Source organism: Leishmania braziliensis, chromosome 13, assembly GCF_000002845.2.
Source record: "Leishmania braziliensis MHOM/BR/75/M2904 complete genome, chromosome 13".
In the NCBI taxonomy this organism is placed as follows: domain Eukaryota; phylum Euglenozoa; class Kinetoplastea; order Trypanosomatida; family Trypanosomatidae; genus Leishmania; species Leishmania braziliensis.
In genome coordinates this window covers 585795-610006 of record NC_009305.2, presented here as the reverse complement: position 1 = coordinate 610006, position 24212 = coordinate 585795, and the positions used below count along the sequence as shown (strand labels likewise).

Sequence of the window (24212 nt, the reverse complement as noted above, 5' to 3'; positions counted from 1 at the left end):
TAGGTCAGCAACAAGAAGAAGGCCACATCGTTTGTATGTAACGCACATGCTGTGTTAGCGGATGCCACCTTCTTAAAGGCGGCGCCGACTTGCTTCTCTCACAAAGCCATTGTCGAGGGGAACACGCTCGAACAGAAAACGAGGAGATGACTTTCACCCATTCTTCAGTTTTTTGTTACCGATTGAGCCTGTGTCACTTCTTGAATGCAACTGGAAGCAAGAAGAAAGCAACGAGTCAAAAATGTAGAAAGCAATAACGGTCTCTCTTCTTTGTACAACTCAACTGTTTCTACATACGCAGAAAGGAAGTCGGGAAAGGGTGATCGCGGATATATATTCGAAAAAGAACTAGCTCCACTTAGAAAGGCTGCCCTGAAGCAAAATATGACCCTAGAGGCGAGGGCGACACCATGGAAATGTAAAGACTGTTACCTCATAGCATCTCCCCTACCTGTGTCAAGAAAATGGGACTGCGTGCCTATGCACGGGTGGAGATACCATGTAGAAGTAGTCTTCGCTGCACACTCGTCATACACTCAGCAATAGTTTTTTCCCTTCTCAGGAATCTTGTAACGAATACGGAGAGAAGGGCTGGGAGAGTGAACGAGAGTCAAAAGGAGCAGGCTTACGCCGAGGGCAGCTGTGGATAGCACACTCTACAAGTGCAAAGGGATAGCTACATCCACACACCCGGGCGCTCTGTAATCTCTTCACTCCCATTAATTCGGGAAATAAGAAAGGAGCAAACAGGGAAATAAACTACTAGTTATACATTCATATAAGACACAACCCTTGTCTCCACAGTGCATTACCTATTGCTTGAGAAACAAGCCCGTGTGTTTATGGTGCCGTGGAGGGGAAACAAAAAAGGGGCTGGCGCTTTGTCGGTGATAGCTCTCCTGTATAGTGATGATAAGGATGAATTAACCAGTCCTTCAGATCAGCAAAAGTAGCCGATGCTATTACAAGCACATGAACTACATGGTCCTTTTGGGAGAAGAAAACAGTTTTGAATGCAGTGGTCTGCATGGTGTCTTCTTCCTCAAATTCGCACACCCGTATGCGGATGGGACCAATCACAACTACAGTCACAGCTGCCGTTGGCCATTGTCGAGCGGCCCCGTACTCTGGGAGTTCTCGCTGCGGAGACGTTGACGTTCAGAAAGAGCGCGCTCGCTGTAGCGGCGATAGGTGAGGTGGACTATGATGTTCGATGCAAAAGCGCTGCATGCCAAGCCGAGCAGCACAATGAGCGGTGTCTGGACGCACTTGCGGCTTGTGCAGAAAAGAGAGTGGTCAAGCTTCTCTGCCTGAACCGTATACCACTCACCGTAGAGGAAGCGGTTGAGGGCGATGGACGAAGCGGCAGTTGACAAGAAGCAGAAGTGGTAGTGTTTCGCAGGGTCCTTTGCATAGATGATGCGCGTGATTAGGATTGTAGTCGCGGCGAGGAAACCGTTACCAATGGCCGCGATAACGTACGGGACGGGAAGCGCCTGCTTGGGTAGAGCGAGAAACAGCACAATAGCGATGATGATCGACGTGGTAGGAATGAACAGCGCAATTGTCAGTGGAATCCGCTTCTCTGCTGGGCGCATCTGCGACCATGCCTCAAAGTACGACATAAGCAGCCGACCAGCTGCACTGCCGACACCGCTAAGGACGGTGAGAAGTGTGCGGGTGGATGTGGAAGTTTTCTCGCCAGCCAAAGCACCAAAGATGTAACTGGCATTGTTCAGGACCTCACCCTCAGCACCGACAATGCAGAACGAAGTCCACCAGTGTGCCCACAAGTTGACGGAGAGAAGATTCTGGAGGAAGGATGTTTGGTACTGTGGCGCGATGTAGTCGATCTCTGTGTACACACTCTCTTCCAAGACTGTTGGTTGGTCGAGAGGAAGTGTCTTCTGGACACTATCACTGCTGCTGCGCGGTGTCCGCTCCTGCTGGTCAAGATCGTCAAAGGTGCCGCCAGAAGACAAATTACAAGAAGCACACTGAAACAGCTTCGCAGGAACCGCGATCACAAGAAAGCCAGAAGTTATGATGGTGGTGATAATGGCAAAGATCAGTTTCTCTTTGCTTCCAAGATGCAGGTTGTCCACAAGGGCTGTCGTGAGAGGCAGGAAGGCAATGAGCACGAGCATCAGCACGAAACCGTAGTAGAATCGCCACATTGGCGGCTTCTGCTTCAGGAACTGCGCCTTGGATGCTAGTCGCTGCGTCTTTTCCTCTAGTGAAAGGTGAGATTCCTGGTAACCTGTCAGGTGGTATGCTGGAAGACGCGGAAAAAAAAATACCCAGCATGCCGACGATGATTGCCGACGCCATCAAGAAATAGAAGAAGTGTTGCGGCACGCCGCCAAAAAATCCTGATACATGCTTCCCACAATAGCAGAGCCAAGGCCGATAAACGTTTTGAGAAACGCAACGATAGGGTCTCTGTTTACTGGAAAGTAGCTCAGAATTGTTATGCAAGAGGAGAGGTCAAAGAACGAGGTACCCACGTTCATGAGGGAGTAAAACACAGCTAGTCTCACGATGTTGACCACAATGACTTCCTCAAAGCACAGAGCAACAAGCAGGGCTCCGAGAGGAAAAACAAATGTGGAAAGAGCAGCAATAGGAAACGGGCCGAAGTAATCGTACAGAAATGAGTACGGAAGCATCACATACCCGACCACCGTACCGGTGGTTGTTATTGTGCTCAAATCGCGCTGGGAGAGTGAGTACCGCTCCTGGAAAGAGCCGGAGACGAGGTTAATCGTGGAGCTGCCGAGAGATCCGCATATCATACCAAAAATACCAAGTACCAAGAGGCCAAATCGATGTGTTTCGCTGATGTGCGTTGGACAGCCGCTCCAGAGGACCCTTTTTCTCGCATGTGCCACTCATTTTGGTGGTAGGAAGTGAGTGGAAATGTAAATCCCAGGGGATGCTTGGTTTCCCAAGGAAGAAAAGAAGCTTTCGGAGAAAAAGGAAGCTGTTGTAGCATCCAAAACCTGGTGTCTTTTTTTGGCCAACTAGCGCATGCGCGAGGTGTGAGAAAGAGGGAGACGTAGGGAGAACAGGGTGGAAAGAATAAATTGTAAAGACGCACTGTCACAATCATTTTCAAATGTCACAACGTCGGCCAATGAAGGTGTATTGGTGTGGCTCTTGTTTTCATCTTCTTGACACGGAGACAACGAAGCAAAAGCTGCTCCTCACGGCCACCCACGGATGGAAAGAGAGGTGATGTTTGCTGCGCCTGAGTGTTTTGGGGGGGGGGAACTTACCGTAGGTATGAAAGAGAATCGGAAAACGGCATTATGGTGAAGGTTGAGTGAACGCGCTTTCCGCTATTGCAATGGCGTACGCCATCAAGCATCTTTCTTGTCATTTTTTTGTTTCGGCATTATCTATTTCTTAACGCGGGGTGTCGACTGATGGATAAGCGGTTGTTTCTCGCCCCGCCCCACGGATTCACCACTGCAACAAGAGGTCCTTGGATAGCGGAAAAAAGGAACAGGTTGATGTTTTTGTGGGCGGTCTTATTCAAGAGCCCTATCGAAGGTGAGTCAGACTGGCTCGGTCTTTCATAGAAATGGAAACTCGCGAGATGGGAGGGGGGCAGGGATAAGCACTGGAGTGCATAATGCTTATCGTTTGGCAGAAGCCCCTCTTTCCTTTCATGCCAAAGGGATCTGTGCCGTTTGGCACTTGAACAGAGATGCCAGCGGAGTCGAATGGGATGGCGCGTGCGGATATCTCAAGAATTTCATTGTTTCAGTTGCGCCGCTGTTTTACACACAGCAATGCACAGTCAATGGATGTTTGCAGGTGTCTTGGCTGGACTGACGTGTTCCTTGATGGAGTTGTGCTGTTTCGCACGAGAAAAGCGTCTTGGTATGCCGTTGTCAAAACCTTTTGTGCGAGGGTAAGGGGGGGGGGGCTTCATGCACGGCAGCAGAAGGAGCAGGAAGCGTAGAGTTCCCTTGTGAATTTTGTTGTGGAAAAACAATGCAGAGACCAAAGGTGATGATATTGAGAGAGGTGTGAGAAGGAAAGTGCACGGTGTTTCACGCTGGTGTGCACCGCGAGTTGACATGCGCAGTTCCTGTGCTCACATTTGGCGTCAACAACTCATGATTCTTTTCGCGAGTTGTTAGTGCGCAGGTAAATTATTGGTGGTGATGCTTGATGCTACCCTCTGGCTTCCAGTGACCCACCCCTGAGATCAGTGTGCGATCTTTTGCAGTCCGGTGTCTCATTGAGTTTTTGATGGTGTACTTGTGACAAAGAAGAAACTGGGCTATCCATCATTGCTAATGGAGAATGCAATGGTCTCCCAGTGCATTTCTTTAAATGTGTTCCATATTTCTGTCCTTCAAAGGCTTTACCGATAAGAAGTGCAGTATTCTCATAAAATTGGAAGCTGCTAAGGAGACAAAAGTGCGTAGAAGCGAGCACATTTCGCTGGAATATAGTGAAGCGACACGTCTCTAAGCAGATGTTTGAAACTGTTCTCGACAAGTAACGGTAGGGTCCCTTCCAGGCACCACCAATTTGTGCCTTTTAAGCTCTTAGAGTTTCGCACGCCGCTTATGAAGCACGGTGTTTATTTTTTTTGGCCATGTAACCTCATAACCTTTCTCAGAAGTTTCATTCCTGCCCTGTGCTCTTGCTCTCAAATCGGAGGTAGTGCATAATCTGCTGTGTCATATATTTCTGAAGTACGTGTAGATACTGTTGGGTGAACCATCCCATCGTAGAGTAGGTTTTCTTCTTTACAAGGAGAGTTTAGTAACGGGTAAGATGGCGGAGCAAAAGATTGGATTCTTGGGATGCGGCAACATGGGTGAGTGCATCATGGCTGGTTTGTTGAAGGCAAATGTTCTCAGGTCAGAGAATACTTTTATTTGCAATCGTACTGCGGCCTCGAATGAACATTTGGTATCCACATATGGGGTGAATAGCGTGTGCGCTGCTGAGCTGACTGAAAGGTCCGATATTATTATGCTGGGCGTGAAGCCGTACGGTATTGTACCAGTGTTGGAAATGATCAAGGAGAATATAACACAATGCAAGCTAATTATTTCCATGGCAGCTGGTGTACGCATTTCAACGATCGAGAACCACTGCCCACCGAATACTAAAGTACTGCGCGTTATGCCGAATATTCCTTCGCTCGTCGGCGAGGGAGTCATATCAGTAACTAGTAACTCTGCTGTGACGCCTGATGATGAGGCGGCAGTGGTAAAGCTCTTCAGTGCAATTGGTAAGGTCTACGTTGTGGCGGAGTCTGCGATTCACGGAGTCGTCGGTGTGGCTGGGTCTTCCCCGGCTTACGTTTTTATGTTTATGGAGGCGCTCAGCGACGGTGCAGTGCGTGGTGGCATTCCCCGTGGACAATCATATGAAATGGCTGCCCAGGCTGTTCTCGGTGCGGCAAAGATGCTGCAAGAGAGCGGCAAGACACCTGGTGCTCTGAAGGATATGGTTTGCTCTCCTGGTGGTACAACCATCGAGGCGGTTCGTTATCTGGAGAAAGGGGGGATGCGCTCGTCGGTTATTGAAGCGATGATCCATTGTATGGAGAAATCAAAGGAATTTGAGAAGGTGTACAGCGAGTGAAGCTCGTCTTTTTTTTTTTTTTCTGATCTCCCTTTTTGTTGGTTGATATGTGTACTCTGAGCGCAAAAAAATGCTGTGTTTCTCTGCTTTTGTGGTAAACTGTTTGCAACTATTTATTTTCTTTGTGGAAAGTAATACGTACATAACGGTGTTTTCATGTGATGAGTATTTCTTGACTTTAACGACAGGAAGAAAACGGGTATTGGTAAATTAGCAACAAGTGACAGGTATAGTTTTCGAAAAGGGAATCTTGTTCAAAATCACTCTGTACGCTCTACGGAGATTGTTTTTCATATTCTGTTTTTGTGTGTGGCCCTGAAGGAAGAAACAACAGTTATGGGTATATTATGGCAAAGACGCACAGAAAGTAAAATGGTGACACACAAAGAAAATAGAAGCAGAAGCAAAAGGAAGAGCTCCTAGCGCTTTTCTTTTTTTTTTTCACTCGTCCATGTTTCCGTTTAATTTAACTTGCACAGAATCATCTGCATTCTTCACAGCAACAGTGCACATGGATAAAAAAAAATCGAGATGGAAATATGCGCGTACGATTCTACGCTTATGGATGAAGTGAAGATTAGTATCATATGCACCTCTCGTCTCAATGCTTTCACTCTCTTCTTCCCTGTTTTCTTTTCGGTTACGTTTTTTTTTTTTTTATTTGTTTCTATAACCTCTGTCACACTCTCACATATTTTGTGGTGACGTTTGTCTTTTTATTTTCTCTGCACTAGAACCGTCACGATGGTAAACTATCCGAAGAAGAAGGTGATGCACTGCGACGACGCGCGGTGCAACGCGCACAAGTCGTTCAAGGTGGTGCAGTATAAGGCTGGCAAGGCGCGCCTTTTTGCTCGCGGGAAGCGTCGTTACGACCGCAAGCAGTCTGGTTATGGTGGTCAGACCAAGCCTGTCTTCCACAAGAAAGCCAAGACGACCAAGAAGATTGTGCTCAAGCTCCAGTGCTCCGGCTGCAAGTCTATTCGCCAAGTCGTTCTCAAGCGCACAAAACACTTTGAGCTGAATGATAAGAAAAAGACAGGCAACAAGGACCCCACCTGGTAAAGTACCCGGCTCTCGGTTTTCATTTCCTATTTTATTTTGTAACTCACTGGAGGAGTAGAAAATATAAATGAAGTAGAAAATGTCAGTGGATGTGAAAGTTGCGGAATAAGTGCTGTAGGGATCTCTTGGAGCCTCTGTAATGCATTGAAGGTCTGTCACTTTTTCTATTATAGCCACTGCGCCTCTGTTGAGGATTTGTGGAAATCTCTGCACGTTTTGAAATTGGTATGATGAAAACGATGTCTTCTCAGGACTGAGTTCTTTGCAGGTGATTACTTATTCCTGTCATGCTCTCTTGTCTTGTTTATCCCATTGACATTTTCTCCACAATAAAAGCTGTCCTTTGTGATCTCACATACTTGGCCTCTTTTTTGCTCCCCACAACACTGCAGCAGATCCAGAGCAGATAGATTCACACTGTAAGGATACTTCCCTTAATCAATCTGTTGGCTAGCATTCACGAAAAAAAAAAAAGAAGGGAGACTTGCAAATATGTCGAATCTTGCTTACATCAACCCTGGTGGTAAACAGGCTCGCAAGGCGAGCGCTCTCGATATCAACATGATTGCTGCGCGGGGACTGCAGGAAGTTATGAAGACAAACCTTGGACCTCGTGGAACAATGAAGATGCTGGTCTCTGGGGCTGGCATGATTAAAATTACCAAAGATGGCAATACATTGCTTGGGGAAATGCAAATTCAGCATCCGACGGCGGCTCTTATTGCGCGCGCAGCGACTGCCATCGATGATATCACTGGTGACGGGAGTACAAGTGTAGTTCTTACGATAGGCGAGATGATGCGGCAGTCGGAGCGCTACATTCAGGAGGGCATGCATCCGCGTACCATCACGGAGGGTTTCCATGTCGCCCGCGAAGAGGCTCTCAAGTTTTTGGAAGCGAGTGTCATTACCATTCCTAGTACGGAGCGTCGTGAGTACCTTACCAATGTGGCGCGGACTGCACTATCGACGAAAGTGAATGTCGGTCTGTCGGAGCAGCTTGCAGAGGCTGTGGTGGATGCCGTCTACGCCATTGCCGAGGATGGAAGGGAAGTGGATTTGCACATGGTGGAAGTGATGCACATGCGCCACCGTCTCAGCTCTGACACGCGCTTTGTGAACGGTATTGTTCTTGATCATGGTGGTCGTAACAACGACATGCCGAAGTACCTTGAGAATGCTTACATTCTCACCTGCAATGTTTCTCTTGAGTACGAGCGGAGTGAACTGAATACAGGCTTCTACTACAAGGATCCGGCAGAGAAGGCCCGCATGGTGGAGGCGGAGCGCAAAATGAGTGACGATCGCGTTCGCCAGATCATCGAGCTCAAGAAACAAGTATGCACGAAGGAGAACGGTCGGACGTTCGTGGTGATTAATCAGAAAGGTATTGATCCTATCTCATTGGAGATGCTTGCTAAGGAGAACATTCTTGCCTTGCGCCGTGCGAAGCGCCGCAACATGGAGCGCCTGGTGCTGGCATGTGGCGGCGAGGCAGTCAACTCCACGGACAACCTGACACCTGATGTTCTTGGTGAGGCTGGTTGCATTCAGGAATACACTTTGGGAGATGACAAGTACACGTTTGTTGAGAACGTCTCCAAGGGCAAAAGCTGTACGCTGCTCGTGAAAGGGCCAAACGACCACACAATTGCGCAAATCAAGGATGCCGTGCGTGATGGACTGCGCGCTGTGAAGAATGCGTTTGAGGCTGCGGCAGTCGTTGCCGGAGCTGGCGCCTTCGAGGTTGCTCTGCACGATCATCTCATGAAGTTCGCTGAAAACGTGAGCGGGAAGCAGAAGATGGGCATCCGCGCATACGCGGATGCGATGCTTGTCACGCCGAAGACACTGGCTGAGAACTCCGGACTCGATGTGCAGGAATGCCTCATCACGCTACAGGAAGCTAGCAGAACGGCTCGCAAGAGCGGAAAGTGGGCTGGTCTCAGAATTGATAACGGTGACGTGATTGATCCTATCCTGGCCGGAACTCTCGACAATGTCATTGTCAAGCGGAGCCTTCTTGAGTCCACTGGCGACATCGTTGCGCAGCTACTTCTCGTCGATGAGATCATGAAGGCTGGCCGTCGCGGCGCTGGCGGCCAGTAGTGTGACGGCGTGGGGTGTGACATCACACGTATCACACCGAAGTGTGTCACCGTTGACAGTGTGCTGTTCATTGACGAGCCGTCAGTGTTTTCTCTTGTTTTCGGTTTCGTGTTTGTTTAGCTACGATGTGGAGTGAACGCCAGGGCCGCTTGTGTATGATTTGTCGTGGTATCTAGACGGTGAGCAGAGGTGCACCCAGGGCTGTTGGTGGTCAGCTCATCAGTGTTGTTGACTTTGCGGCTCACGCTTAGCTTGGCTGTGAAGCAGGAATATGCGTCTTGGAGCATTTCTGAGCACCGCCTGTGCTACCATAGGCGGCAGTGCATCCCGTGCTTGTTGATAATCAGCCCCTTTAACGATGAAAAAGAGCCATTAAGGACGTATAGATCGGCGGTTGTTCTGAACGAAGGAAAATATATAGCAAGAGAACTGTTTGACCATCTATAACCGACAATGCCGCAGCGAGAGTATTGATGTGAGCGTGGAGAGGTGTAAAGGGTTGGCAAAATGGGCGTTCTGCTTGTTTCTTGCGCTTGGCGTGCCCTGCGGCGACATCCGCTGGGGATGCTAACTTAGTGCGCCATGCGCTGCCCATCTCCTGAAGCTGCACAGAGCATCTCCACAGGCAAGCTAGCGTGTTATATCGCTGCGAAACGCTTTTCGCGAGTTGTACCAGCGCGACTTTGTTACATACGCGAAGCTGTGGAGAACGATGCTCATTGAGGGGCGTTGGTCATACGTACTTCATGGACATTATCTCGCTTCTGCTCTTCACTTTTTTCACGAATGCGCTGCACAATACGGTAGTACGACTAACAAGGAGCATGTGTGAAGGCTAGGAGTAGACGGACATCCTCTTACGACACTCGAAAGAAGGAAAACAGGTCACACCGACGTACATACGCGTATTTGGGGAACCAAATCAGGTAACTCATAGAGAGGGCAGCGACTCAGCGACTCATTATCTTTGCTGAAGACAACTTTTCAGCACAGTTCTCGACACTGGTGCGGCATTTGCGCCTCGTGCGACGTCGGTCAGTTGACTTGAGTAGCTATCTCCTATACGGACACTCGATCTTTTACCTCACAGATGGCGAAGGGTGACAAGGACGACGCGCCGGCGGACAAGCGTGTCGTGTGGTTGGAGCAGCGCATCACGAATGCTCTAAAGCTGAAGCCCGCCGATTCAAAGAAACTCCTTGACAGCGAAGACAACCGAGCTCAGATGAGCGAGTTTCTGGATACCGCCGATGCGTGTCACCTCTATGTATATCAAGCAGCAACTGGTGCGTTTGTGACCCGAATCGAGGCGCCAGAGGAGCTCAAGAAAAAGGGTATGTTCTTCAGCAAGATCAAGCGGGAGAAGATGGCGGATGAAAACCATATGAAGGAGGCGATCACGTTTGGCGACTTTTCGCCTGATCTCCTCAACAGCCTCAGCTCCGTGACGCGCAACGTGTACGTGCAGATCCTGAAAGGCGACAAGCGAAACACCGCGACCGTGCCCGATGTGGCTGTTGGCGAACTCATGAACGACACCAATGGGCTTCTCTCCAACTTGCTGGTCATGCAAGGCTTGAGCCAAGGCAAGACGTTTTTGCCTATGCCGCCCATTCAGTTTCCTCCGCGCATCGACGACTTTGCCATGGATAAAGAGACGCTTTACTTGCTCGAGGGCACCATCGTGTCGTGGACGTCGCAAATCAAAGCCGCAATCGGGTCGTCGCCAGAGGAGCTGGAGGAGGCCGCGCCGCAGACGGGCCGATACCCGTGCCCACTGGACGAAATCCGCTTCTGGAAGGAGAAGTCTGAGAATCTGGATGGCTTGGGGGAGCAGCTGTACTCCGTGAAATCGCTCAAGGTTCTTGTGCTGCTGAAGCGTGCAGGCAGCAGCTACTACGGTCCTTTCTCAGAGCTGATGGCTGAGTTGAAGGAGGCCGCGTACGAGTCTCGTGACAACTACCAATACCTCAAGCCCCTCATTCCCGAGTTCGAGCAGATGTGCATGTCAGCCGCCAGTCACATCCCCTTCGTGGAGCTCGCCACAAGCGGTGTCTTCAAGCGCCTCTTCCACTTTTTGTACCTGCTGTGGACGCAGTCCGGCTTCTACAACAACCCAGCTCGGCTTGTCTTCCTCATCCGCGAGATGGGCAACGATCTGATTGAGATGGCTGCTGACCACGTCAACGTCGCCGAGTTCGCCGAGGGCTTGGAGAAGAAGGAGGTGATCGAGCGGCTGAGCAGCACGCTGGCGATTTGCAGCGAGTTCAAAGCAGTGTATTTCCAGTACAAGTCGCACGTAGCGTCCGTGGCGCGGCCATGGAAGTTTCAGAACGCTGCACTTTTCTCCCGGTTGGATACCTTTCTGGAACGCTGCCATGACCTCCTCGACGTGATCGAGACAGCGCTCCTCTTCGACAAGATGGAGAACATGAAGATTGGCGGAACCAAAGGTCAGCACCTGACGTCCGAGGCGGAAGAAATCAAGCAAATCTTCGATGCATCTGTGGCGCGATTTTTCAGCGTCGATTACAACCTTCTCGACATCACAAACACGCGCTTCGATACCGACTATGACGACCTCAAGTACGTAATTCGCGGGCTGGAAGAGCGCCTGGGTTCAATTCTGGTGACCACAATCGACGAATCCTGCGCCATCACCGAGGTATTCAAGGCCGTGGACACATTCGATGGCTTCACGGATAGGACGCCGATGCAGCAGGAGTGGGTTAAGAAGCAGGGCGGCGTGCTCGTCGGTTTTCATCAGGACTTGATCAAGGCTCAGGAGACCTACTACGCCGGTGAGGCGGCGGGGGCGTACCCCAACATGCCCCCTGTGGCAAGCACCATTGTGCGGTGCAAGGCGTTGCTAGATCGTATCAACGAGAGTCATTCTCGCGTGGTAGACCTATCCCCCAGTGTACTGGAGAGCGAGCGCGGCATTGAGGCATTCCAGTTGTACGAGAAGCTGAAGGAGCTGCTGCAGGCGACGATTCACGAGAAGTTTCAGAAGTGGACTGCCGAGGTGGGCGCTATTCGCTCGGACAAGCTACGGCTGCCTGTGCTTGCAACGGATGATAACAAGCGTCTCGCCGTCAACTTTGACGCTTCGCTCGTGAAGACGCTGCGCGAGGTGTACTATGTGGAGGTGCTCAACTCGTACGACTCGGCGGGCATAAACCAGTTCGAGATTCCACCCGATGCAGAGGCGATCTTCACGAAGCGCGACGTGTACCGTGACCAGGCGCTGAAGCTGGAGTACCTCTGCACGACATACAACAACCTCAGCGCTAGCCTCCGTCCGCACGACGAGCGTCCACTCATCGAGGCTGAGTTGCAGAAGTTCGAGTCATTTGTGTCGCGCGGCCTCAAGGACGTGCGGTGGGAGAATGAGGACTCCACGAACGCGTTCATCGAGGAGGCACTCAAGCAAGTCACGGCCATCGATACGGCTGTGTCGACGTTGCACTGCAACGTTCAGCAGATGAGGGACTCCATGAAGAAGTACAAGATGGATGACACACTTTTTCCTCTTGATGCCGCAGCAGGGGCGAAGACGATGTCGGCAGTGGAGCTGCGCAAGACGCTAGGCGACTACGTCCAGGCGCGCGCAGCTGGACTGCGAGAGAGAGACAGCGAGATCAAGGAGCTGATGCAAAACAGCTTGGAGGCCCTGCAGACGTTGAAGATGGCCAATTGCGGCGCTGCCGTGAGCAGCACCGACGCGATGTGGCAAAAGTACCTGGCGTACGTTAGCTCCGTTGCGCGGGAGTGCCTGGCCGAGGTGGCGGTGGCTTCACTGACAAACATGCGCAATCAGCTGGACCCGGTCTGGCTTGCGGACCACGACGGTATCCCTCTTGTCGATGTGAAGCTCTCTTTGTCCAAGGTAACGGCAGACAATCCGACGTCAAAGTCGCGCTTTGACCCGGCGCTCTTGACAAGCGAGTGCGAGGACAAGTCAGTGTGGCAGATGCTCAGCGACACGATCGGTGACATAATCGACTCCTCTGGCCTGATCGACCCCATTCACGGCTCCACCTCGTACACAGAGGAGATGCGGCACAACGAGCACGTCCAGGCTCTCGTGGAGGAGATTCAGACGATATTTAAGCAGAACGCGACCGCATGCGAAGAGTATCGCCACGTCTACGACGAGTTCAAGTCCCTTTGGGAGACGGATCGCAAGAAGGTGTTTGCACAGTTTATCGAGATGGACCATCAGCGCAATGCGCATCGGCCGAGCGTCTCGATAGAGGACACAACAGCTGCCATTGCGCAGGTGCAGAAGCCAGCGGAGTACTTTGGCGTAAGTCTGGAGGACTTTGATCGCGCGATTACCGAATACACGCGTATCCGAAGCCGACTCGCTGGGATTGAGGACCGCCATACGGAGGGCCCGGTGCTGATTGACGTCAGACCTCTGCGCATGGCGCTGCGCGATTTGAGCCGGCGCTGGAAGGAGATGTATTCTGACTACCTGCTGGACAAGATCAAGACCGATCTAAATGAGCTCTACGCATTCATCAAGGAGGCCGACAGAGGGCTCGAGGTGGAGGTGCTGGATGGTGACGTGGATGCGCTGAAGTCCGTTATGCGGTGGATCCGCGACTGCCGTAAGCGCAACACGGAGGTTATGGGCGAAGATGAGACGGGCGAGACGGGTGGAATGTTCCCACCGATCAAGGCCGCCATAGGCATGCTGAAAACGCACGCCAGTACTTCACCAGATGGCGATGCGGAGCTGGTGAAGATTGAGAAGCTCGAGGAGCTGCGGAAGCCTGTACCGGAGCAATGGGTCGCACTGAACAAGAAGGCGCTGAATGCGCGCGCGCAGAACTCTATCGTTCAGGACCGTGAGGCGGAAAAGATCAAGGAGGACGTGGCGGCGTTCGAGCAGGAGCTGAACAACGAGGTGGACGCCTTTCACCAGAACCCGCTCTTCACCTATGCTATTCAGCCCGGCGAGGTCTACGACGCCATCGACAGCGTGTACGCGCACTTTACCGTGGTCGAGAATAAGGCGAAGGGGCTGCAGAACCTACAGGACCTCTTCGATCTTGCCATGGCGCATTTCAAGAGCGTCCGCGAATGTCGGCAGGAGTTGGCGCTGCTGAAGCAGATTTGGGACCTGAACTTTCACGTCACCTCTCAGTTCCGCGACTGGATGCGGTCGACGTTTAAGGACGCCGATGTTGCCTACTTTGAGGATGAAGCCAAGAAGATCTCGAAGCAGCTACAGCTGCAGCCGATGAAGGTGAAGGGGTGGGGCGTCTTTAAGGGCGTTGACGAGACGGTGCGCAACATGCGCACGTCGCTGCCGCTGTGCGAGTCGCTGAGCTCGCCGTCGATGCGACCGCGCCACTGGGAGGAACTCGTGCGCACGACAAATCAGCCTGGCATCATCAACCCCGCCGCCGCTGATTTCACACTGGAGAAGCTCTTTGCTCTCGGCCTTCACAAGTACTCTGACGACGTAGCGAACATCGTCGAGAAAGCTGAGAAGGAGCTGCGCATAGAAGCAAACCTGTCGAAGATCATTGTTGCCTGGGAGAAGCTGCAGTTCACGTATGAAAGTGACACCCACCTGGATTGCTACCTCCTCGGCTCCGTTGACGATGTCGTAGAACAGCTGGAGAACGACAACAACGCCCTCTCCTCCATGCTGTCGGATCGCTTTGTGGAGTATTTCTACGAGAAGGTACTGAGTTGGCAGAAGGACCTCGGGCTAGTGGACACATGCACTACAAAATGGATGGACATTCAGCGTCAGTGGCAGAACCTGTTCCCCATCTTTGTCCTATCCGAAGACATCAAGGAGCAGCTCCCAAATGAAGCGAAGCAGTTCAGCGAGGCGGACCGCGTGTTCCGACTGCTCATGAGCAAAGCGTACCTGTACACGAACCCGGTAGAGACGATTTGCTCCGGAAAGCTCTCTGAGGACATTGGCCGTGGCGAAACACTGGAGGATACGCTGAACTACATCCAGGACATTCTAAGCCGCTGTGAGAAGGCCCTGGCTGACTACCTGGAGACGAAGCGGAAGCTGTTCCCACGCTTCTTCTTTGTCTCGGACACGGACCTCATTGACATTCTTTCCAAGGGCTCTGACCCCCGTGCGGTCATTCTACACATGAGCAAGATCATCGAATCCGTCGACTCCTTCACTTTTGACAACAACCCACACCCTAACGCTGGCGCGCAAGACGTGTGGGAGATGGTATCCATTCAGGGCGAGAGGGTGACATTGACGGAGAGCTTCACGTGCGACGGCGCGGTTGAAACTTGGCTGGAGGAGCTGGTACAGTGCATGAAGCGAAGCATGAAGGCGCACATCAAGGAGGCGAACGCGGGCTACATAGAAAAACCGCGAAACGAGTGGATCTACCAGTACCCGTGCCAGGCGGTCATTGTGGCGTCACGTATCTGGTTTACGACGGAGGTGCATCAAGCATTCACGCAGATCGAGGAGGGCAATGACATGGGCATGAAGGACTTGCTCAAGAGCCAAAAGTTGCAGCTCGACAGCCTCATCAAGGAAGTGCTGCTGGATCGCTCATCGACGGAGCGCAAGATGCTGGTGCACCTGATTACAATCGACGTGCACAACCGCGACATTGTGCAAAGCATGGTGGACGACCGCGTCGACTCCGTCGATGCCTTCAGCTGGCAGTCGCAGCTGCGCTACTACTGGGATGAGAACAAGGGCAGCGAGATTCGCATCGCCGACGCGGATTTCATCAACGGCTACGAGTACATCGGGTTGTGCGGCTGTCTTGTCATCACAAAGCTGACGGACCGCTGCTACATCACCCTTACGCAGGCGCTGCGCCTGAACCAGGGCGGTGCCCCTGCCGGGCCTGCCGGTACAGGCAAGACAGAGACCACAAAGGATCTGGCGCGCAACATGGGCATCGCCTGCTACGTCTTCAACTGCTCTGACCAGATGAACTACATTACGCTCGGCCAGATCTTCAAAGGTCTCGCCATGTCCGGCTCGTGGGGCTGCTTTGATGAGTTCAACCGCATCTCCATTGAGGTGCTTTCCGTGGTCGCAACCCAGGTGGGCTCCATCTTGAATGCGCTCAAGGAGAACAAGTCGCGCTTCCGTTTCGTGGGCGAGGATATCTCGCTCGTGCGCTCTGTGGGCATGTGGATCACCATGAACCCAGGCTACGCCGGGCGTACGGAGCTTCCGGAGAACATCAAGTCACTCTTCCGCCCATGCGCCATGTGCGTGCCAGACCTCAAGAACATTTGCGAGATCATGCTTGCCGCGGAAGGCTTTGGCGATGCCAAGGACCTTGCCCTGAAGTTCGTCACATTGTATCGTCTCAATAAGGAGCTGCTGTCACCGCAGGATCACTATGACTGGGGTTTGCGCGCCGTGAAGTCCGTCTTATATATCGCTGGCGCCCTCAAGCGCGGTGACCCTGACATTCCAGAGCGCAACGTGCTGATGCGCGCCCTCCGTGACACGAACATGGCGAAGCTCAGCAAGGATGACGTGTACGTGTTCATGGGGCTGATTCGGTCGCTGTTCCCGAACCTCGACGTGCCCAAGAAGAGCAAGCCGGAGCTGGTCGCTGCCTGCAAGGCGGTCTGCACGGAGCATGGCAACTTCCCGGGCGAGAACGACATTTTCATCCTGAAGTGCGTGCAGTACGAGGAGCTGCTGCACGTACGCCACTCCGTCTTCATCCTCGGTGCGGCCGGTGCCGGCAAGACCGAGTGCTGGCGCTGTTTGCAGGGTGCGCTGACGAAGCTGCACCAGGATGAGTGGAAGGCAAAGGCGGTTTCGTCGTGCCTCAACCCCAAGGCGATCTCCTCCAATGAGCTGTACGGCTACTTCACCCCACAGAAGGAGTGGCGTGACGGTATTCTTTCGACGATCTTCCGCGACTACGCCGTGGAGTCGAAGAAAAAGAAAAATATGAAGTGGATCGTGCTGGACGGCATCATCGACGCCGAGTGGATTGAGTCAATGAACACGGTGATGGACGACAACAAGATGCTAACGCTCGTCTCAAATGAGCGTATTCCACTCACGGACTCGATGCGAATGATCTTCGAAGTGTCGCACCTGCGCAATGCTTCACCGGCCACGGTGTCGCGCGCTGGTGTCATCTTCATCAACGAATCGGATCTGGGGTGGGGCCCGTTCAAGGACAAGTGGATAGCGTCGCGCGAGAAGCGCGAGGGGGTGATTCTGGACAACCTCTTCGACAAGTACGTGCCGCTCATCTTCGAGTTCTGGAAGCGTAGCATGCGGCCGATTGTGTCTGTGATGGACATCAACGTGATACAGACCCTTTGCTTCCTCCTTGACGGTATCTTCAAGACCATGGAGCTGGAGGAGCTGGCGAAGCACTCCAATCCGTTCGAAGTGTACGAAAAGTACTTTGTGTTCGCCGCCGTCTGGGCATTTGGCGGCCCGTTGCCGAGCTCCGACGGTCGCATTGACATGCGCCTCAACTTCTCAAATCAGTGGAAAAAGGAGTTTCCGAACATGAAGATCTCCGATGCCGGATCGGTCTTCGACTACTACATCGACAAGACCAAGGGCGATAACGGTGCCATGCTGTTCGACTGGAAGCCGTGGACAGAGCTCGTGCAGCCCTATACGCTGGACGCGGATGTACAGCTGTCGTCCGTATCTGTGCAAACTGCCGATACGGTGCGCATGTCATACCTCATGAACCTCTTCGTTGACAACGCGAAGGGCATCATGCTGGTGGGTACCGCTGGCACGGGTAAGACGAACCTAATCATGTCGAAGCTGCGCTCGCTGGACAAAGAGAAGGTGCTGTTCCGTGTTGTGTCCTTTAACGCCCGAACGTCATCCTCCGGTTTGCAGGCGGTGATGGAACAGTCCCTGGAAAAGCGCTCCGGCCGCACTTACGGCCCGCCGAATCGAAAGAAGCTGGTGTTCTTCCTGGACGACATGAACATGCCAGCACCAGACAAGTACGGCACTCAGGAGGCGGTGGCGCTACTACAGCAGCACGTCGGCTACGGCTTCTGGTACGACCGCGTCAAGATTGTGCAGAAGGAGGTGGTGGACGTGCGGTACGTCGGCGCGATGAATCCCAAGTCTGGCACCTTCACCATCCTCGACCGTCTGCTGCGCCACTTTGCCGTCTTCTCGACGAATATGCCGGATCGCGCTGACCTTGTAAGTATCTACGGGCAGATTTTGCAGGCTCACACAAAGCCGTTCTCCCGTGACATCCGTGATACCCTCACAACGCTGCTCACAAACGCCGCGATTGAGCTGCATTCGAGCGTGGCGAAGCTGTTCTTCCCTACAGCCATCAAGTTTCACTACCAATGGAACATGCGTGAGATGTTTAACATCTTTCAGGGCCTGTGCAAATCAAACCCGAAGTTACACAAGAGCAGCCTGCAGCTGGTTCGTCTCTGGGTGCACGAGTGCAACCGCACGTTTCGCGACCGCATGGCCGACGATGCCGACACGAAGCGCTACGACACCCTGCTGCAGGAGGTTATCGTGCGGGCCGGCTTTACAGATGTGACCGTGAAGGAAGTGATGGAGGAGCCACTGCTGTGGGCGCCATTCCACACAACTCCAGACGGGCAGGAGAACGTGTATAATGAGACAAACTACGATGAGGCCGGTGCCTACTTGCGCAAGAAGCTAGTGGACTACAACGAGAACTACGCTTCCATGAACCTGGTGCTGTTCAACCAGGCCATCGAACATGTTTGTCGCATCTCCCGTATCACCTCGAACCCGCGCGGTAATGCGTTCTTGGTCGGCGTTGGCGGCTCTGGTAAGCAGTCCTTGGCGCGCCTGGCGTCGTACATAAACGGCCACGACATCTTTCAGATTCTTGTAACGAGCACGTACGATATCAATGACTTCCGCACCGACATGCAGGAGTTGTACCGCAAATGTGGCGTCCGCGGGTACCCATTCGCGTTCATCATCACCGACACGCAGATTGTGTCGGTAGACATGTTGGTGTACTTGAATGACATGCTGAGCAGCGGCAACGTGCCGGAGCTGTTCAACCAGGATGAGCGCGAGGGCATAATCAGCTCTATCACCAACGAGGTGAAGGCCTCTGGCGCCACTGACTACTCGAACCCGGACGTGTGCTGGGACTACTTCATCAACAAGGTCCGCTCAAACCTACACATTATTCTGTGTTTCTCACCCGTGAGCAAGAACTTTGCAGCGTGGTGCCGACAGTTCCCAGCGCTGGCTAATACCACTGTGATTGACTGGTTCCTGAGCTGGCCGGAGCAGGCACTCAAGTCGGTGGCGCAGCGCTTCCTGTCTGAGATCGAGCTGGGCGGCGAGGAAACGACACAAAACATTGCAGAGTTCATGGCGTACTGCCAGATGAAAGTGACGGAGACGTGCGAGGAGTACTACGCCCAGGAGAAGCGCCACGCCTACACGACACCAAAGTCGTTCCTCGAGCTGATCGCATTCTACAAGGACTTGCTAGCCCGGAAACGCAAGGAAAACAATGATCAAACGGATCGCCTCGTGAGCGGTATTGACAAAATTAAAGAGGCGGGTGCACAGGTGCAGGGGCTGCAGGAGGTGCTTCAACGAGAGAGCGTGGAGGTGGAGGAAGCGCGGCAGAAGACGGCAGCGCTACTCGAGACGGTGGGCCGCGAGAAGTCCGTCGTGGAAGAGCAGAGTGCGATTGCAGCGAAGGAGGAAGCGAAGACAAACAAGATTGTGGAGGAGGTGACGTCGTTTGAGATGCAGTGTCAGGAAGATTTGGCTAAAGCACAGCCGCTCGTCCAGGAGGCTCTGGCAGCCCTCGACACTCTTGACAAAGCCTCGATTGCGGAGCTCAAGAATCTCGGCAAGCCGCCGGAAGATGTGCAGATGGTGGCCATCTGCGTGCTGGTGCTCACGTCGAACCCGCGCTCGATTCCGTCGATGAAGCAGCGGTCGTGGAACGAGTGCAAAAAAATGATGAACCAGGTGGATCGCTTCTTGACGGAGCTGCGCAGCTTCGACGTCAACAACATCCCCCAGGTGTGCATCGATCAAATACAGGTCTACATCAACAACCCCTCCTTCGACCCGGACATCATCAAGAACAAATCCTTTGCCGCCGCTGGTCTATGCAAGTGGGCCATCGGCATGAACCGCTACCACGTTGTCCGTTGCGAGGTGCGTCCAAAAGAGGAGCGGCTCGCCGAGGCACAGCAGCGTCTGGTCTCTAGCCGCACTGCGCTGAAGAAGATTCAGGATAAGGTGGCGGACCTGCAGGCCAAGCTTGCTGGACTGGTGAGCCAATATGACACGGCCGTGGCCGAAGCTGACGCGATCGAGGCCAAGGCGAAGAAGACACAGATGAAGATGAATCTGGCGCAGCGCCTTGTGAGCGGATTGTCGGACGAGAGTGTGCGCTGGGGTGCCACCATCGAGAAGCTGAAGGAGGCCGCGAAGCTGCTGGTCGGCGATGTATTGCTGAGCGCGTCGTTTGTGTCTTACATTGGGCCCTTCTCCAAGGCGTTCCGCGAGCAGATCGTGGAGCAGGACTGGCTTCCACAAATCAAGAAGCTGGGCATTCCAATGACGGAGGGTCTTGACGTAACGATGAATGTCCTTACCTCGGAGGCGGCGGTTGCGTCGTGGAACAACGAGGGTCTCCCATCTGATCGTGTCTCGACCGAGAACGGCGCCATTCTCAACAACTGTATGCGTTGGCCGCTCATGATCGACCCTCAGCTGCAAGGCATCAAGTGGATTCGCACCCGTGAGGAGAAGAACGGCCTGCGTGTGGTGCAGACCACGCAGAAGGGCTGGCAGCGCACACTGCAGACGTGCATCGAGGAGGGTCTTCCGTGCCTCATCGAGGGCCTCGGCGAGTTTGTGGAGCCCGTTCTTGACGGTGTGCTGAGCCGCCAGACGTTCCGCAAGGGCGGCCGAGAATTCATCAAGCTGGGCGCTACCGAGGTGGAGTACAACCCAAAGTTCCGGCTGATTCTGCAGACGAAGCTCGGCAACCCTCACTACGGACCCGAAGTGAACGCACAGACGACCCTCATTAACTTCATGGTTACGGAGACAGGTCTGGCGGATCAGCTGCTGGCTGTCGTAGTGAGCCAGGAGCGACCAGACTTGGAGAAGAAGCGCGGTATGCTCATTCGACAGATGAACACCATGACGATCGAGCTGCAGCAATGCGAGAATGGGCTGCTTTACGAGCTGACGAACGCAACGGGCGACATCCTAGAGAACGTCACCCTCGTGGAAAACTTGGAGACGACCAAGAAGAAGGCAAAAGATATTAACGCCTCTTTTGCCCAGGCCGTCGTTACACAGGAGGATATCGCGCAGAACCGTCTCCGTTACACCGACGTAGCGGTGCGCGGCGCTCTCCTGTTCTTTCAGATTGACCAACTGTGGAAGATCGACCACATGTACCAGTATTCGCTGGAGGCGTTCATGGTGGTCTTCAACAAGGCTCTCGCGGGCGCGCCGCAGCCGGAGAACAGGAAAGACGTGACGAAGCGCGTGGCAAACGTGACCCAGTCGATCACAGAGAACGTATTTGCCTACGTATCGCGCGGCCTGTTTGAGCGCCACAAGCTTATCTTCTCTAGTCTTCTCACCTTTGCCATTCTGAGCCGCCACAACGAGATTAATCTAAAGCAGTTAGATTTCCTTCTCCGAGGTAAGAAGAAAACCGGCGTGTTACGGCCAGAGACGGTGATGGGGTGGTGCACGCAGCCGAACTGGGATGCAGTGCAGGCGCTTGCGGAGGTGGAGGGTTCGACGCCGATGTTCAACCTGCTGCCGAGCGATATGGCAGAAAACAATCGGTGGTATCAGTACTGCGAGCTCGAGAAGCCGGAGACTGAGAAGATGCCGGGCGAGTGGAAGAATCTCTCTAACTTTGAGCGTCTGTTGGTGCTACGTTGCCTGCGACCCGATCGACTCACGGCGGCGTTAGAAATGTTTGTGGAAACCAGTATCGGCCGCTTTTTTGTGTCTGATCAGGCAGTTGACATCTCCGTCTCGTACCAGAACTCAAGCACGACGACGCCGCTCTTCTTTATCTTGTCCCCTGGTGTCGACCCGGTCAAGGCAGTCGAGGAGCTGGGGCGAAAGCTAGGCTACACGTATGACAAAGAGAATTTCTACAACGTGTCACTGGGACAAGGTCAAGAGGTCGTGGCGGACCGAGCGCTCGACAAGTGCTTCGCCGAGGGCGGATGGGCGCTATTGTCAAACATTCACCTTGTCGAGAAGTGGCTGCGCACACTGGAGCGGCGTCTCGACACGTACGCCGAGACATACACGCGCGTTGCGCAGCTTCGCAAAGAGATTGCGGAGCGGAAGGCTGGCGAGCGCAGCGCCGCTGCAGGAGACGGTGATGACAACGAGCAGCACGATGATGAGGCAGCTGAGAGCAAGTCCGTGCCCTCGCATGACGAGAGTGGCGAGGGGGAGACGGACGAAGAGAATGGTGATGGCGAGGAGCGTTCCGAGACTGGCAGGGGCAACGCGGCCGCAGCGCTGAAGGAGGATGCGATTGTGGTGACGGATGAAGAAATCCAGTTTGATGGTGTGAAGGGGCACCCGGACTTCCGCGTGTTCCTGAGCGCTGAACCGTCGAATGTGATCCCTATTGGTATTCTACAGCGCTCGGTGAAGCTGACCTCGGAGCCACCGACAGGCATTCGGCAGAACATCGTGCGTGCGATGAGCAACTTCAGTGACGAGCCCTGGGAGAAGAGTGCGAAGCCGACCGAGTACCGCTGCATCATGTTCTCTATGTGCTTCTTTCACGCCGTGGTGGTGGAGCGCAAGAAGTTTGGCCCTCTGGGCTGGAATCGCGCCTATCCGTTCAACGCCGGTGACCTCACAACGTGCATGGAGGTGGCGGCAAACTACATTGAGGACCGCCCCAAGGTGCCCTGGGAGGATCTGCGCTACGTGTTTGGCGAGATCATGTACGGTGGCCACATTACAGACGACTGGGATCGCGTCCTGTGCATGGCGTACCTGCAGAGCTACATTATCGCAGATTGCTGCGATGGCCTGCAGCTCGCCCCAGGTGTGGCAGTACCGGCACCGGCGAGTTACCAGGAGTACATGCAGTGGCTAACGGCTGCCGACGACTTTCCGGCTGAGTCGCCGCTGCTGTACGGACTGCACCCCAACGCTGAGATCAACTACCGCACAATGCAGGCCGACGTCCTCTTCAAGACCATCAACGAACTGCAGCCCAAGAAGCACAGCGGCGGTGACATGCTGAGCCCGCAGGAGGTTGTGCAGCAGAAGATCGACGAGATCCGCGAGCGCTTGCCGGAGCCGCACAACTTGCAAGACCTTTCAGAGCGCCTCGAGGATGACCGCTCGCCGCAACAGCACGTGTTTTACCAGGAGAGCGAGCGCATGAATATCCTCATTGAGACTCTGCGTGCGTCGCTGGAGGAGCTGAACCTTGGCCTAAAGGGTGCGCTGTCGATGAGTACCGCGATGCAGGAGCTGTTCGACCAGATTTACCTCGACAAGATGCCGGAGCGGTGGGCGCGCGTATCCTTCATGTCGCAGCGCATGCTCGGTTCGTGGGTGGAGAACTTCCTGGCGCGCAATGAGCAGCTAGTGAGCTGGAACGCCGATCTGCAGACGCCGAAGGTGACCAACATTGCACTCTTTTTCAACCCAATGTCATTCCTTACTGCCATCATGCAGACCACCTCCATCATTAACAGTTTTGATCTCGACCAGATGGCGCTTGTGGTGGATGTACTGAAGAAGTCCGCCGACCAGATCGAGTCTAACGCGCGCGACGGTTGCTACGTGACCGGACTGTCAATGGAAGGAGCTCGGTGGGATGGCACAGGGGGCTGCATCGAGGATAGTCGTCTCAAGGACCTGTATCCGAAGATGCCCATCATGCAAGTTCGCTCCCTGCCTCTGAGCAAGATTGATCGGCGAGACCAGTACGAGTGCCCCGTGTATAAGACGCAGGCCCGCGGCCCTGGCTTTGTCGTCGGTTTCTACCTCAAGAGCAAGCAGCCATCGCGTAAGTGGGTAATCGCTGGCGTGGGTCTGCTGCTAGATGTGGTGGAGTAACCAGAGGCCACCGCACGCAGAGTGCGGAGCGGGCGCCTAACGAAACATAGACAATGCAGCGCCGTAGCCCGCTGCAGAGAGAAGCCTTATTGTTCATTTTTTGCTTTTTTTTGATGCAGCAACCAGGTCGGTGCCACGTATCTCTCATCGCCATGTGGAGATGAGCCGGTCGGGGTGTGTCGATGTGTCTAGAGTACTCATGTTTAGTAGCACCTGTTTCTTTCAAATTTACTGGCTTTCTGCACGCGTGTCTTTCTCGGCGTGCCTTCTTCTGCCGCATTCCTATTTTCTGCTTGTTTACTTGTGATGTAAGCTGTGCAGTGTTCAACACACAACCATA

At 53.5% G+C, this 24212-nt stretch overlaps 5 protein-coding genes across 5 annotated transcripts; 4 read left to right on the top strand and 1 right to left on the bottom strand.

Moving 5' to 3' along the window:
* Positions 1-1088: 1088 nt before the first annotated feature.
* On the bottom strand, positions 1089-2177 carry LBRM_13_1550 (conserved hypothetical protein; the record flags this gene model as incomplete). Its single annotated transcript, XM_001563245.2, has 1 exon — positions 1089-2177. The coding sequence occupies one exon, from the start codon at positions 2175-2177 to the stop codon at positions 1089-1091; it is 1089 nt and encodes a 362-aa protein (XP_001563295.2).
* Positions 2178-4797: 2620 nt separating this feature from the next.
* LBRM_13_1540 (pyrroline-5-carboxylate reductase) lies at positions 4798-5616 on the top strand (the record flags this gene model as incomplete). The annotated part of the gene is made up of 1 exon (XM_001563244.1): positions 4798-5616. One exon carries the CDS (start codon positions 4798-4800, stop codon positions 5614-5616), a length of 819 nt encoding a protein of 272 aa, XP_001563294.1.
* Positions 5617-6360: 744 nt separating this feature from the next.
* Positions 6361-6681, top strand: LBRM_13_1530 (putative 60S ribosomal protein L44; the record flags this gene model as incomplete). Its single annotated transcript, XM_001563243.1, has 1 exon — positions 6361-6681. The coding sequence occupies one exon, from the start codon at positions 6361-6363 to the stop codon at positions 6679-6681; it is 321 nt and encodes a 106-aa protein (XP_001563293.1).
* Positions 6682-7173: 492 nt separating this feature from the next.
* On the top strand, positions 7174-8790 carry LBRM_13_1520 (putative chaperonin TCP20; the record flags this gene model as incomplete). Its single annotated transcript, XM_001563242.1, has 1 exon — positions 7174-8790. The coding sequence occupies one exon, from the start codon at positions 7174-7176 to the stop codon at positions 8788-8790; it is 1617 nt and encodes a 538-aa protein (XP_001563292.1).
* A 1090-nt stretch (positions 8791-9880) lies between these two features.
* Positions 9881-23872, top strand: LBRM_13_1510 (putative dynein heavy chain; the record flags this gene model as incomplete). The annotated part of the gene is made up of 1 exon (XM_001563241.2): positions 9881-23872. The coding sequence occupies one exon, from the start codon at positions 9881-9883 to the stop codon at positions 23870-23872; it is 13992 nt and encodes a 4663-aa protein (XP_001563291.1).
* Positions 23873-24212: the final 340 nt, after the last annotated feature.